The sequence below is a fragment of the Thunnus maccoyii genome, chromosome 22 (assembly GCF_910596095.1).
Source record: "Thunnus maccoyii chromosome 22, fThuMac1.1, whole genome shotgun sequence".
Lineage (NCBI taxonomy): Eukaryota > Metazoa > Chordata > Actinopteri > Scombriformes > Scombridae > Thunnus > Thunnus maccoyii.
In genome coordinates this window covers 13,435,312-13,451,509 of record NC_056554.1, presented here as the reverse complement: position 1 = coordinate 13,451,509, position 16,198 = coordinate 13,435,312, and the positions used below count along the sequence as shown (strand labels likewise).

Below are 16,198 nucleotides of genomic sequence, written 5' to 3'. Positions count from 1 at the left end.
AAGCACTCATGGGAAATGTAGTTCACAACTGAAGATCCCAAGGTGAAAAAAAATGGAAATAAATCAATACAGAAAGCAATCAAGACATTAATATGATATAAATACATGTAAGAAGTAGTCATCACAAGGTTTTTGTGATATATATGTGGAGTTTCTTGTGTATTTGGATGTTGGAAGCTACAGTGAACTACATTTCCCAGGTGTGCTTGCATGAAAAACCGCAGGTGTGCTCAATTTCATGTGATTACCAGCTCAACATTTAACTTTTTAGCAGGATAAATTCCTTGTTAGTTGTGGTCTTTTCATTGCAAAGAAAAATATCAATATCACCAGTTTTCTTCTTTAATTTTTCAACTAATTTGGATGCAAAAAAAAAACACACACAAAAAAGGGGACACACAAGATTTCACCTGACAGAAATGTGTTGATAATTTGTGTGTGAGAGACAAAAAAAAAACAAACTGGAAGAGGATGAACCCTGACATCTCCGTCGTGAAAGCAGGAAATAGAGTTCACCTTTCTGTTGACCATCATGTTTTCCATTACAACAAGTTACCTCTCAGCACCCTTCACTTTTACACTCCACTGTTGCTGTCATTCCAGTGACTCACGGTAATCAATTCCGCCTCACCCCGCCTCGAGATAACGGCACAAAAGTAGTTTTGCAACACGATAATTTGTGCCACAACCTGCTGTGAGCTGAATGTAGATGGAGTGTGTGTACGCCGGCCAATAAAGAGCGCTTGTGTGTCAGATTCCTTCATGTTGCTTTTATTGGGTCCATTAAGCAGCTGCCTGTAGAGAGTCCCCTGAGGTGTGTGCACTCGCTCAACATGTTTGTTTTTCTCAAGGCTTTGTTGGAGTTAATGATGTCACCCTTAATTGTGGTGCCGCACACACACTTCCTTGTCTCAGAGGTATAGGTAAGGAGGAATAATTTAAAGAAAAATCCTCTTGAAACTGTGTTATTCTGCAGATTCTTGAAATCTGCGTATAAATAACAAACCCATCAGAAGCTAGAAACATATAGTAGGTACCAAAAGTCTTTATGGAGCTGCAGTAACGGTTAAAATAGGGATTTTCCCTGAATTTATTTCCTGGTTTCCATCTGTTGACACTACACAAGCTGCATTTCAGGGTTAGCAGCCTGCTGTTCTTTTTAGTGCTTGTTGATTTAACCTCTAACAGCCCTGAAAACACCATTAAATTACAACACATTAAATAGTACTGACATGAAATGGTATTTTTCATCTTTAAAGGACCAGTGTGTGGACCTGAAAGCACTGCTACCCTCAGCTCATATCCCAGGTCGAACCACCTGGAGGTAACCACCAAGCCTTGTCACTCCCGCAGGGCTAACACCAAATGCCTTGACAGGAGCTTTCTTCACTCTGCTGTAACAACATGGAACAGCCTTCCACCTGCTGGTGCCGGAGACATCACGTCAAGTAGCGTTCATGTTTTCAAGAAGAGACTGAACAAACACCTCCTTAGCACGAGATCGCAATCCTATAGCTAAAGGACTTGCAAATGTATACAAATCAGCCTCATATATATTCCTGAGTAGCAGCAGATCGGTGATAGGCTCTCTGAATGGTATTCATGAAGCTTATATCTGTATCTAGCGGTGAGGTTGCAGATTGAAACCGAATGAATACCACTTATCCTCCCTTTCAAGCGTGTAGAAGAAGCTAAAGCTGCAAAACTTGCAAAAAAAAAGGCCCTCTCTAGAACCAGTGCTTGCTTTGTCCGTTTTGGGCTACTGTAGAAACTTGGCGGTGCAACATGGCAGCCTCCATGGAAGAGGACCTGCTCCCCATGTAGACAACAACGATTCTTATTTTCAGGTGATTATACACTAATTAAAACATACTTATATTCCATTTCTGCCAAGTCTGTTTCGCTAGATCCCACAAGACAAATTCTACACACTGGACCTTTATATGTGAGAGAGAAAGAGCTCCAAAATAATCTTCCTCCATGTTGGAATTGACCTAGCATTCCTGGAAGTTTACTAATGTTTCACTCAGGTTAAATATTACATGTGTTTTGCTGGGAACTGTACCCAGTTCTCCTTCTCAAGCTGCTTTAAATACAAGCTGTTTTCCAGCAGCCGTCCGTCTGTCTGTCCACATCTAAACCATGTGAGGAGGCTGGAATTAAAGACGGGTGAGCCATTTCAGAAGGTCACTGGTTCTGAAGTGTTAAACATTGACTAGACTTCCTCCTTCTGGTCCCTAATGTTTCCCTTCATTTTTTTTTTCTTTGCCCCCTGAGCCAGGGCTCCATCGTCTTGGCTGATAGCCAGCGACGAAGATAAGATGTAGCACTTAGCCTGGCATCGGCATGGGAACCGTGTCGCCTGGAGGCCTGAATAATTCAGAGCCTGAGATAAATTTACTGCTTATGAAGTCATGCAAAAAAAAGAGATAGAACAGACCTTTATTATTATCTATACAGTTTTTATGTGCGTATCTAATTTCCTTGTGGATTTTTTTTTTTTTTTTTGAGTCGCTTTAATGTAGTGTGAGAAACTTTGCACAAGCCGGCAACACCCTTTGTTTTAAGTAAACACACATACAGTACATGCAACAGGAGTCAATATTTGCACCAGGTTTTTTTCTGAAGCATGTCCTGCACCGTCAGCCGCATCAATCTGACAAGTTTAACACCCCTCGAAGCCGACCTGGGTGTTTATAAAAGGTAGGTTTGTTTTGAGCCTACAGCTATAGGTGTGGTGATGTCGCCTTGTGTGCTATCAGGGTTTTTTTTTCCACTGAATGTAAATGCTTTCTTCCTTGTCAACACTGAAAGCAGATCCTCCCCTCCAGCGCTGTCAGGTGACACCGGCAGCGTCGGCACGTCACTCAGAGGCCTTGTTTAACCACGTCCTGGCTGTTGTTCGGAGCAGTTAGGCATCTGTAAATAATTCAGTGAAGTAATGAACTGATTTGCAGATTTTGTGACACTTTTCTTCGGGTTTTCTAAGCTGCCTGTGAAGTGAAAAAGCTGTTTCCTGCACGAGTGAACCTGATGATATGAGCAGAGGGAGGTCAAGAGGAGACTAGTCAAGGATGGATAATCCTTAATCTTCTCCATCACATCTCCATTATCTGGAAATAATATGATAGAGAGCCAGAGGTCCTTGGACTACCTACCTCGAGATGAATAAGAAAAATCATCTTTTCATTAAGAAAGTAGAAAGAGAGAAGGAACTGGGACGGTGTAGGGATGAAAGAGGGGAATGAGGAAGAATATGAAGACGAATGGTTTGCTTAGAAGAGGGAGGAGGGGGAGAGGTTAGCCTGCAGGTCAGTCTAATGTACAGTACACTCATAAAAAAAAGAATTATTTATGGTTTGATATGTTAGTCATCTTTATTTCCTCTTTTTTTTACATTAATTTCCTCTATTTTTTTTTTTTTTTTACATTATACAACAATAAAAACACAGCAAACTGCCCCCCCAAAAAATGAATAACAAACATGTGCGTGATTCATTAAAAAGAGGCACAATGATGTGACATTCACAAACTCTATATCAACACTTAACATACGTAAAATGTGAAGTTTAGATCAGATGTTTTCGCTGATTTTGTCTCAGTCAGGGTTCAGTCTCAGAGGAAGACTGGCTTTAACTCTTCGCTCTGATGTCTGAACCAGCCTTGATGTTGTTCCCTCGGTTTTTTCTACGTGAGGAGAAAAGAGGTAGACGCTTCGCTGCACTCTCTGCTCTGGTTTAATTTGGTTAATCCTGACAAATTGGACCCCAATTACAGGTTTTATACCAAGAGTGTCAACAAGCATAAAAAAACTCATCTGATTTGGCTGTTTATAGAATTATGGCTAATAAATTTATAACCTATTATGTTTCTCTGAAATCTGTATTTTTTAAACTTATGAATGGACTGATTATGTTAAAAGTAATGAAACTTGCATTACCGGAGGGGGAAATACAAAAATAATTTTACATCAGCGTGTGGCACACACATCTGCATCTCTCTCTCACATACAAACACACAAACACACACACACACACACACAAGACCACATTTCTTGGAGGTAACATGAACGTGACTAAAAACGTTTTTTTTTTCTTCTCTGACATGTTAGTCGTTCAGTGAAATTTGCTCGCAACAACAAATGATTCTTGACACTGTAAACACGTCGTGAACAACAGCACATGATCACTGCCCTTCACATACACATGCTTAGAAATGAAAGGCACGTTTCATAAGTAAAAAAGTAAGGCTTACTTCCAGGTGGGCCGACTGATAGATAATCCATGACGGATTAAGTCTTTTTTTGTACAGTTATCTGCTCGTGAGCCTTCAAGCACAATGATGAATTTACAGGCAGCTTGTGGTAAAAAGATAAATCCAGACTAAGTTAAATAAGTAGCTTCATTTGGCTTTATCAGATAAATTAATCCATTCTATACGCACTGCAGGAAGCCAGTAGACACTTGACAAAATTAATATAAAATGAAAGAGTAAAAGCAATTTGCTCTGTGGTTCTTAGTCATATCCATGTTTTACATGTCATAAATCTTACTCAATATAATGATACATCTATAAATTATAGTCTGTTATTAAGGATACGTTTTAGCACAAGTCCACTCTAAGTGGCTGCAAAATATTTATTTTATCAATGAGTCAAATAGCTAAGTGTAATATGAAAGAGGTTGTTTTTTTTGTAGTGATGAACTCACAAAGAATCATCTGACTATGCAGCTCTGGCAGCTCTACAGAACGTTTTAGCGTCTTTCAGCTTATTTTGGTTTTAAAGTCTACAAACTGAACGTTTTGATTCACTCTCAGCTTCTCGCCGTAGCAGGCAGCTGTTTTCAGTGGGGGAAAAAGCTCTGGTAAACCCCACTGTAAACTACCTGCTCAGCGCCACATGACAGATAAACAAAGTTAGCGGCTAGCTGGTGAACATAGAGGACCATTTAGCGGCTAAAGAGCCAGATGTTTCCATTAAGAGTTGGTGGAGAGCAGAACAAAGCTAAAAAGGAGATGGAATATCAGATTTACATTCAAGTAGACAAAAACACGACTCAAATTAAGTGCTAGTGTTGCTCCACGTCTGCTGGATGTGAAAATTGTTTGCTAACAATAATGTGTCAAAATTGTGTTTAAAGCTTGTTGTGCTGCCCCCGAGTGGCCAAAAAAGTTATTGCAGGTTTTTAAGGTTTGCGTTTGACAAAATAACACTGTCACCAAGAGCTTTACAGCTAAAAAAAACCATCTAAACATTAATGTTCGACCCTGAATACTGCATTTTCTTCTGGTTTTTTTTTAAAGAAGTCCGATTGGAAGCTCAACAATGAGGAGCTGAATCATCAGTTGGAAAAAACACTGACCTTGCAACATGCTTAATCATCCTGACATCAGGAACACTGACTCCATGCTCACTCTGTCACAGGATAAGATTACCGCTGCTTTACTGTTTTATCACATCTACTGTCGCTACGGTCTACTTCCTGGATCTGTGGCCACTACGTCAGGTTGTTCCTTGTTCCTGTTTGTGAATGACAACCTACACCTTTTATCTCAGACTGGCTGTACCTGTTTTCTGAAGTCTAGTTTTATAAATTCACTGGCTGACGGCATGCAAAAACTCCTCTGTACCTCCACACACAACTTATTATATAATTATAATTATGTACAAACGTCAAGGGCCACATCTGCGTATTGAGTAATAAGACTTTAGTTCATTGGGAAAGCTCTGGTTCAAGCTCCCATGACGTCAAGCAGCTGCCCTTGAACAAGGCACTAATGTAAATCTCTGTGTTTTTGGGGGGGGAGATGAAGTGTATCTCAAACAGACACACGTTCCCCGCTTCTGTTTGTAAAATAACTCTCTAGTGTGACTCTGTATTTCACCGTCGTCACCATCAGCAGCACGTTTTCGCTCCCTGTGGAGCGGGAATACGCAGGGACGATTCCCGGATTGAGTCTTCTCCTCCTCCTCCTCCTCCTCTTCCTCTTCCTCCCTCCAGTGCTGATGTTTTAATGTTCTCATTTGGGTTTTTAAAAGTGTCCAGATATAGTTTTTCTTCTCTCTTTGGAAAGCTGCAAAAATGCAGGAATAAATGTTAGATACAAACATGTATGTTAGAAATGAAGACGTGATAAAAAGACGACATGTTACCTGGATTTCTATCATTTCTCTTTGTCCAAGTTGTCCGTCTGTTCCTGGTAGGAAGGAAATAACATCAATTTAATACAGAAAATAATCATAAATCAACAGAGTCGATCATTTTCAGCCTGATTATGAGTGTACAACCATCATGGTTTGTTTTCATGGGTTGAAAGCATTTTTCTTCCTCTTACAGTCAATATGAGAAAGATAAAAGTCAATAAATGAACCAACAGTATGAAAAACGCTGATGTTAAATGTGTACTAAATGGATTCTTTCCATCGTCTCTGTGTGCAGTGTCTCTCCGCCCTAAAACAAACTCGGTCATGACATTAATTTACTCAAGGCAGGTGAGTCTAAACAAGCCCGTCCCAAAGTCTGAAGCAAATATGTTGAGACTTTAATCTCCTCTAGAACAAAGCCAGACTTTCAGGATCTGCTGGAGATTTTTTTAGGATATCTAGAAAACTGTGAATGCTGTCAGGGTCAAGGGTGGTTTGCTGTAATAGTGATATGCTCCAGAAAGTAGCTCTCTTTTTACCCAAATTTAAATTCTCACGTCCAACTTGTCTTTTACATGTAACAGTTCCAGCTGTGGGGTAAGCTGGTGTAGTGAATACAGATAGAGAGCTATATTTTACAAACCAGAACTGACCTGCAAAACAACGTAGCTTCTCCGTAGGTGAGTACATTTAAACTACAGTTTCTAAACGTTTGTTGTTAATAATGTTGGTCTTTTTTTCCTTTTTCAACTTGTTACAGACATTCAAATGTATTTATTGTGAAGCAGTAAATGAACGGAGCAGAACAGAAAATTGAATGTGGATTTAATTCTGTCCTGTCAGAAACCATAATGTTGAAAATAATGAAATTGAGTGTGAACAAGCATGAAGATTAAACGTGATTATCAAGCATGCACCTCTGATGACTAATATTTATGTTGAATTAGTGCTCAATCACACAGGGCTCGCTTTGAAGCGGCAACAGATGCTTGTTTGCTTTCTGTGAGGTGGAAGGTTTTTGCAGTTTGTGTTCAATATTTCAGGCATTTTTGGCACAAAAGAAGCTGAAAAAGACGGGAGGGAAAATTTCAATGCTGTTAAACGGCATGAACAGGAAGACGTGCTTTCTTATAAACAATAAATTAAACACTGAGTAGAGACGAGTAGATGTTATCATGATCACCTGGTGCGTTGCGGTTTCATGAACCAGAGTTGCAGTGATGTAAACAGCAGAGCTGGAGGATAATTAATGCTGCATTTGGATTGTTCAATAGCTCTTTATTATGATTTTTTTAATATTTAACTAATTGTGCTGACGTCAAATTAACCTCACTCTATGTACTACAATAAAAAAAGCTTGTTGAGTGGTGAAGAAACAGCACAACACACAGGTTACTGTGTACTGGAGTGTGTTCAGTGTTCATATTTCTTAATTGAAAAGTTTCTCTTTTTTCTTTATAGTTTTATTTCCTCATTTAGGTTTTTTGTTTTGTTGAGCTACGTTCAGCTGGTTTGGGCCTTTCATTGTGATAACTGGCTACTGTATACATACTGAAACTTCAGCATGTTTCCGTGTCTCCTACAGTTACACAGTTTTACATCAAAACAGAGCTAAACGTAACAAAAAACCCCACGACATTCTCTATTTCCTACATATCTGATTATGATTATGACATCTAACTTTATGATATTTGTCAGTGTTCAGAGGGAGTTCTGCAGATGTCACCAACTGCTGTGAACACGCACATCATTAAAAGAGCGCAGACCAGCTGTGGCGCTTACATGCAGACACATACATAATTTTGCATATATAAGCAACAATTATTTATACACGGAGTGACAGCGGGGACCAATGGGATGAATGCGTTTCCAGGACACCGACCTCCTGGGACTCAGACGTCGCCCGGCTCCTAGGCGCCGCTTCTGTCGGAGACGTCGGGACGCTCCCGTTGGAATCTGTTATTAGCAACGTCCGCCTCTCCCTGGCTGGTTTTTCACACTTTGTCACGCGGAACCTGAGAGGAAAAATTAAAAAAAACAAACAAACACGCATTTAAAATGTTTTTGCGAGCTAGGAAGGTCTCACACATCATTAAAATAAAAACAACAAGATGACAAAGAAAAATACACACAGCGTGCAAGAAAGTTTAGAGACTAAAAGGGATCTCAGTGTGAATCGTTTTTCTAGGTCACAATATAATACAACTTTGCTGTTGAATTTTTCACTTTGTAGTAGTGTATTCATGTCATAAGCAATATAAAAAAAAACACAGACTGCTCCTTTAATAAAATGAAAATGTCAAAGCTCAGTTCATACTGCATTTGTGCCACAGCTGGCATCTGCTTCTACTTCTAATAATACACACACACACACACACCCTCCCTACGATTCTCACCAACCTAAACTTTACACCTCTCTCATCCACCCGCTCCCTCAAAGGCACGCACACACACACACACACACTTTCCAAAGCTTTAATTAAATCAGCGAATCAATATTCGTATCCAGGTCAAGCTGACCCTCTGCCTACACGGCCATTCATCTGGGTGTGCAAATGAAAAGCAGCGCCTCTGCATCCCAATCAGCTCGCAGCAGGACATTAAGGATGAGGAGAGCTCTCGCTGCGTGAGGAGGACGAGGATACGCACTTTGCCGGGGATCCGACTGAGAAATGCTCTCTTTACTTTAAACATCCAGGACATATTCCGCATTTAAAACTCCGTGCCTGGAGGCGTTATGTTTTGGGGTTGTACGTCCGTCCCCTTCTCTCGGGAACGCGATGTCTCAGGAACGCCTTGAGGGAGTTTCTTCAAAATTTGGCACAAACGTCCACTCGGACTCAAGGATGAACTGATTAGAATTTGGTGGTTAAAGGTCACTGAGACCTCACAAAACATGTTTTCGGCCATAACTCAAGAATTCATACACTAATTATGACAAAGTTTCACACAAATGATGAAGTGATGACATTTTATATCCAAATAGTCTCTAAGTAAAGACGGCATGTTTCTCACTGGAAATTATTCACTGAAATCATACTTGTCAATATAATTATGATCCATTTTGCCAGAAAATACACTTATACCTTTTGTTAAATTCCTTCAAAGTCTTCACTACAAATATTATATGAGTCTGGACAGACATGGATGTAACTGCAACTTGACTGGCAGAGGTGCAAGGTGGTGTTTCTACTTATGTCTTTAAAATATCACTTTCTAGTATCTGTGTGTAAGAGCATTGAGCGACTGCTTTGATGTGACGTTAGATGCTAGACTTCTTTCTTAAGCTGGGAACAGACCTTAAGATAACTGAAACCTACAACAATGTCAACCGACATTAGCAAATATTGAACGACTCAGTGAATCCCCACAATCCTACGAGAAGAGCAGTTTTCTTGCTTCAGTTTTACTGAAAGTACAAAAAGTACAAAAGCAGATGCTTCGTGTGCCCACAGGAAGGAGATTCATCAAATGAGGTGGAACGATTAACATTTAGTCAAACTGAAGTTGCTCTCCTGAACTTTTTGTACTTTCAGTAGAATGTTATATTTCCTAAAAGTGAGCGCTCCTTCTTCAGTGCGATGAGGAAGACTCTGTTTGAAATCCCTCAAAAACAGATCGCCTTGTTGGCTGATGTTCAAAGTTTCATGGAAAAGTCAAAAGAAACTGAGGAAAAATGCAAAGTTTTGATCCGATTGTGGATTGTGGAGAGATTTGGTCAAAAAGGGAGTGTGACCTTGATCGATTTTAGTTTTTAGATTTTCAGACAGTTTAAAATAAATATTCTCCCTGCTGATGGAGGCGGTTTTGATTTCAGTAAAAATTAAACAATGTTGTAAATGATCTTAAAGAGAATGATGAAGTTCAACACCAAACTCAGACTGTCAACAACCTCAATTCAACTTGGTTCGATCGGCCTAAATCATAAATATAATCGACCCAAAAAAACTGAATGTGCATCTGCTTTTAAATCATTGTTTGTGCTTTTATAAGACTTCATTATTTTGTGTTTTTTGGAAACTTATATCTATTTATTCATGTATTTACTACCAGTCCTACATTTGTTTTTAGCTTTGTGATTAACAGTGTTTTTTTCTTTCTTCTCCTACTTATTATTTATGTATTTGTTGACCTGCTGAGAAACAGCAAAGTCTCGCAGAAAGCCGTTAGCCGCCGCAAATTCCTCTGTTACTGTCGCTGTAAGCTCTCCCGCCTGTTTACTGTGCTTTTTAACAGAGGTCACTGCCGAGGAGCACTGCGCAGGTTAAGCACTGAAGCTCGACACAGTCTCAACCCTGCAGCATCTTTTTTTCCCAGGCTTCACCACAAACACACACACACACACACACACACACACACACACACACAGGCTGTCCTCTCGTGCGTTTTCCAGGTCGTTGGTCTGGTGTCAAAGTGCACAGCTGCAAACTTAACCTGTGTAATTAAGTGTGGATTTTTCAGCGGTGATTTTTTAGAGTTAATGTTTGATTGTGAATGCTGTGTGTGTGTGTACTCATGCCTGACACACCTCTAGGGCAAACTGCTTTAATATTATTTATAGTTCACCTGGAGTTGCATGATGATGAAATCTTGCAAAAGCATTATAAAGCAGCACGAAGCTCTCCTGTTTTGTTCCTTTCTCTATGACTCAGACACACACTCATACACAAACACACACACACACACACACCTGCCGACAGCCAGGACCGTGACCTCTCCGCAGTGGCTGCGGCGCTGCTCCGTCTTGCGGGGCGACGGCCTCCTCATCAGCGGCCATTTCTTCTGGCTGCAGCGGGTGCAGATGTTCTTGTTGCTGCCCATACCCCCGATGGTGTGCAGGTGGTTGCAGGTGTGCTTGGCGGCTCCCGGGGGCGCCCCCGGTGATACGGGAGTCAAGGGAGGGGTCGGGGTTCCGGGTGAGGTCGGGGTGAGGGGAGGACTGAGGAAGGAAAAACAGAAGTTAGTGATCCAGAAGGTGCAGGCAAAATAATGCAAATCAGCTACTGATAAATGATTATACAGCTAAGAGAGAAATGAACCAAGAAATATTTTATAGGTCAGCAGCATGTTTGAACATCCAAATATTAAATTATAGGTTGTCTTTTTTTTTTAGATTAGCTGTCAGATGTGTGGCTTTGAGAATTGAAACCGTTCACAGACTAACAACTGACCTACATTCAGTCTCAAACATCTCATGGAGAGATTTCAAGCTCATTGAGTTCTGCAGTGCAGCCTGCAGAAACAACACATTAATATTTCCTTCTTCAACAGGGCGAAAACACTTTGAGAACAATCACTCTGAACAATGACGACGTTTAAAGTAATAATGGAGGCAATTCTCTGTACCAGCACGCATCAGCTGAGGTGATCAATAGAGAATCAACTACCAGTACCTGCAGAAAGAAGGGTTATCACGACGAAAACTGCTTCTTTCCACATGCAGCGTACGGTATTTATCTCAACGCTAACAGCGACTAATTGAGGCCAGCTTAATTGTCTGTTTGATCTTTTTTTTTGGAGGGGAATTGTGTGTGTGTGTGTGTGTGCATGTGCTCTGACTCTGGAGAGTTACATTGTTTACACACGTAGGTAGAATAAACAGTTTCTGTACACTGATGTAAACATATCTTACACAACATGTATGCATATATGTGTGTCAAGAGACATGCAGCATAAAAAGTTGGGCCTCTTTGATGTTTTTCCCCATCGGGGTATCATAGAAGAAGAGAGATGGGAAGACGCGCTATACGGCCGAAACAATGTGCACGATTGCTGAACATCTCATTCCTAAACAGCCTCCGCTCTTCTGGGAAGGATTTCCACATGGTTTTTGGGGACCTGGCAGCAGGGATTTGCTCCCACTCAGCCTCAAGAGCATTAGAGAAGTCTGGAACTGATCGATAAAGCCTGCCTCACAGTTTTGGACCTCGCTTTGTACACTGAAGTACTGTCATGTCCAAAAGAGGAAAAAGGTTTCCCCAAACTGTTGCCTCACAGTTGGATGCGCACTGTTATCTACAACAGTGGTTCCCAAATTTCTTTTTCTTGGCATTATTGGTGATGTTGAACTTAAAGTTAACACTGATTTAAGTTATGTATGATAAATAATTGATCTTTTTTTGTTTTGAAGTAACATTAGCCTACATTTTCGGATTATAAGGGGGGAAAAAGGTATTTTGATGGGACATATGAAGCTGCTGTTACGCGTGTCTTGATGCGTGAGGAGATCAAAAGGTTCTGACTACAATGTCAAACCAGTGTTTGTCTTATTTTTCTTGCACAACAGGGATGAGAAAGTCAGCTGACACAGACATGATGACGGGAACAGCAACAATATACTGATGGTGAAGCTCTGTCTCGGTTCTTTCGTCTTGCTCACGTTCAGTCATCTTGTTGAGGGCTGAGATGTATATCAGCATTTCTTTAAGCTCCATTTACACTGACTAATATTTATATGGCGGCTCTGACAGATGCTAAAGCGTGCGTGGAAAACCAGCAAATGTGAGCTGTTATTTCAACACTCGTAATGGTTTTTAATATGATTATTTTTGTGTTGATTGCTTATATTTCCTCAGTTTTGATGTTAAAAATAAATATAAGAATGCAATTTAAAATGTTAAAGGATAGACTGTAAAAATACAGTCTATAGTACAACATAATGTTACTTGTTAGCTTGTTTTATTGAGGTAAAAAGGTTGAGAAATGAGCAATAAAAAAGGCTGCAACTCTGGCCAGTTGGATAACCACTGCTTTAAAATGTGACCGTCTGCGGTAACTTTAAGACTTCACTTAATTGAAGCTAAGACATGTCGTCCAAACCACAGAAAAACAAAAAAAAGTAGGTGGACGGGAGCATCCACATACTTTTGGCCATGTGGTCTTAACAATGGGCCTCATGCTAGAACCAAATGCACAAACAGATTCATTCCTCTCTTTTAAGAACATCTGTGACGTTCATCAATCTTCTCATACTTAGAATTTTCTCTTAGGCACAAATGAAATTTATGAGCAGTCCAGTCCTGTCATACGTGTCATGAATAGATCATCTCTGCCGATCTTCACTGGGGAGAAACACTTGTTTGACTTCCGATTATAATGTCCTAATCTGCATTAATTTGGAGTGTAAATATGATACTCAAATTAACAAAAAATTAATATATTAGTAAAACAAACGTGCACATGCTAATTCAGATTCTGTTTACCATGTTTTCATCATCATGTCTGCCAATTTACTTGAAAGGTTTTTTTTAGATTTTATGATTTTTAGTGGCATATTTTGGTGCAGCAACTTCTACATTCCAGTAGTTTCTAGGAAACTTCTTTCACTCTGACAGCTGCCTCTGTGTCTCTCTGCAGGTCTCTGTCCAGTATCATCTTCTGTTGCAGCTGACAGTGTAACATCACCTGCAGACTATAATATTCTCTCCTGTTATATCTCTGTGACTGTCACATCCCTTGACCGCCTCCGTAGCGCTTTGCTTTAGAAAGACGTTTTTTTAGCATCTAACTTCACATCAAAGCATTCCCTCTTTATTTCTGTCACAGTGCAGAGCTGCTCTGATGACACGTCAGCATGGTTTCGTATTTTCTGATTGTTTCAGGTCTCCTACTGTCACTCCTAAATTTGTTATGCGTTTGTCTTCTGATTTCTCAAAGCTCTCTCTCTCTCTCTCTCTTTTCTCTGTGAGGTTTGCTTGTACGAGTCTTCGAAGTCAGATTCAACAAACTCTTGGAAGTCGCGCTGTGTTTTTACTCTCTGGGAATTTTTTTGTGAATGAAACTTGCCCACAAACGGAGCAGAACATAAAACCTTATATGGCAATTTTAGGGGCGTGGATTACGCTAATGATCACATCTCACGAACGCTCACCTCAGTGCTGAAACGAACCGTTTACGACAAGTTCAGGCAGTTAAGAGAGTTTGTAGAATCCGACTTGGAACACTCGTACAGAGAAAAGTAAGAGTGATTTGAGATAATTAGATGAAAATGTTCTTGCATGAGACCCAGTGTGTATACACATGTATATACACGTGAAGAAAACACAAAAAAAATCTTGCATTTGTGTGGATTCCTGGCTAACAGCAGTAGGAAACATGAAACAGGAGGAGGAAAAAACATGACAAAGGGGAGATAAACTGATGTGAACAGGGCATGTTGTGCAGAGCAGACAGGGGACTGAGGGATGGCGGGGAGGTTGAAGCTCGAGTACTGATGTGGGGGGGGGGGAAGCAGCACTGAGGAGAGAGGAAGTTAAGTACCAAATCTGGAGAGGCAGATAGCGAGCCCTGGCCACACTACAGTCACTCTCTCCATCCCTCTCTCCTTTTCCTCCCTCTATTTCTGCCTGTCTGTCTGTCTCCCTCCCCTGTAAGTGTCCCATAAATTAACCCCCCCCCCCCCCCCCGATACCACTCTCTTCCCCCCTCTATTCCACCATCTCTAAGTGATCCACTGGCAGACTGCCCGACCTGGCTGAGAGAGAGAGAGAGAGAAAGATATGGAGAGTAACAGCAAGAGAAAAAGGAGTACTACAGAGAGCAATTTGAACAAAGGCTGAAAATGAACAAAAAGTGGAGAGAAATGGGGGAGGAGGGGGTGGTGGGGGGGCAGGGGGAGAGAAAAAACAAGGGGGTGGAAAAATATGTGGAAAAATAGATTTGGAGAGAGAACTGAAGAAGCGAGACACATGAAAGTGATGCTGGGGAAATGTGTGCGGTTGCAGATTTCCGCTGATTTTTCCAGGACACCCAATGTGACTGAGCAGAATACCTCAATACTTGTACCTAATCCTCGGCGCAGAGGAACGGCTCTCCTACCGTTTATTTTCACCCTTTCTTCCATAAAAGGAGAACATCCACCTTCTCTTTATCTCCCCTTTTTCTCCCTCAGCGATATGTACTGTGGCGCGACAAGTAAAAAATGACAGGAGTAGAGACAGAGAGAGAGAGAGAGGAAAACATACTCCGCTAACTCGATTTACTTACACTCCCCCCTTCTGTCACAGGCATCCCTCCCTCTCCTATCTGTCTATCTGCCTAACTCCCCTCTCCTCTTATCTCAGCGGCAAAAGCGGCACCACGCTCGCTCATTTACTCTGCTAGTCGCTCCGTACAGATGAACGGCGGGGTGAAGAGCGGAGACGTCTGATCTTAAGGCAGCTCGCGCCGTCGGCTCCCGTTCTAGCGACGCCGGGGTCATTTCAAAGTGACACGCAGGCCGACTTAGATTTGAGACGTGAATGTCAAGCTTTCTGTTCTTGTGAGGCACATATGCGGTTTACAGTGACGGCGGTGGCAGATTTACCACTTGATTTTTTAGTCGTTTTTGGGTCCTTGAGTTCAGACAAAGGAAGAGAAAAGCAGGCTCCTCATTTTTAACTGATGTCCACTGATTTACCGAGTGAAATGAAAAGTATCGCTATCAGATTTGATCAGTTGATTAAGCTAATGTAGGTTGTCTCATACTGACTTTATCATGACTTTTTGGCTGCTTAGCTTACATACTTGGTAAGATTTATGCTTTATTGTTTAGTATGTATTCACTTTTAACATTACCAGAGTTTTGGCTTTTAGGTTGAGGACTAACCAGTGTGCAAATGTAACATGTATGTAAACTTCCCCGTAACCTATAACCCTACAAACTGATGGAACATGAAATGCTCCTTGGCCTAGGCAAGTAATGCTTGATTACTGTTGTACGTAGGGTTGTAGTAAGCTAGTTAACAAACAGATTGCTAACATTTGCAGCTTACATTAGAGCAGACAAACACAGTATTTAATCCGTTCCTTTCATTTTGTCTCTTTTGTTTTTGGGTTTGGAGAGGCTAAAGAAAGACACCACCCAACAAACTATTTACAAAGAGATTGGATAAAGGCTGGACAAGTGACTGGTTTAGCAAATGGTCAGTTATTTTCATTATCATTTAGACTATCAATTATATTTTTAATTAATAAATACATATCTTGGTCTACAAGTGTCACAAATTCTACAAATTACCATCCCAAATTCCCAGACCACAAGTCCATAATGCTCTATATCAACAGTCCAAAGCC

General features: G+C 40.8%; 1 protein-coding gene across 1 annotated transcript in view; it reads right to left on the bottom strand.

Moving 5' to 3' along the window:
• Positions 1–3,416: 3,416 nt before the first annotated feature.
• The window catches only part of rell1 (RELT like 1), a 30,629-nt gene continuing 17,847 nt past the window's right edge, over positions 3,417–16,198 (bottom strand). The window contains exons 5-8 of the mRNA XM_042401195.1: positions 10,836–11,084; positions 8,028–8,160; positions 6,155–6,198; positions 3,417–6,075 (exon numbers count right to left, since the gene is read on the bottom strand). Coding sequence (XP_042257129.1) covers positions 6,166–6,198; positions 8,028–8,160; positions 10,836–11,084 — 415 coding nt within the window. The 3' untranslated portion in view covers positions 3,417–6,075; positions 6,155–6,165. The remainder of the gene's footprint in view (positions 6,076–6,154; positions 6,199–8,027; positions 8,161–10,835; positions 11,085–16,198) is intronic.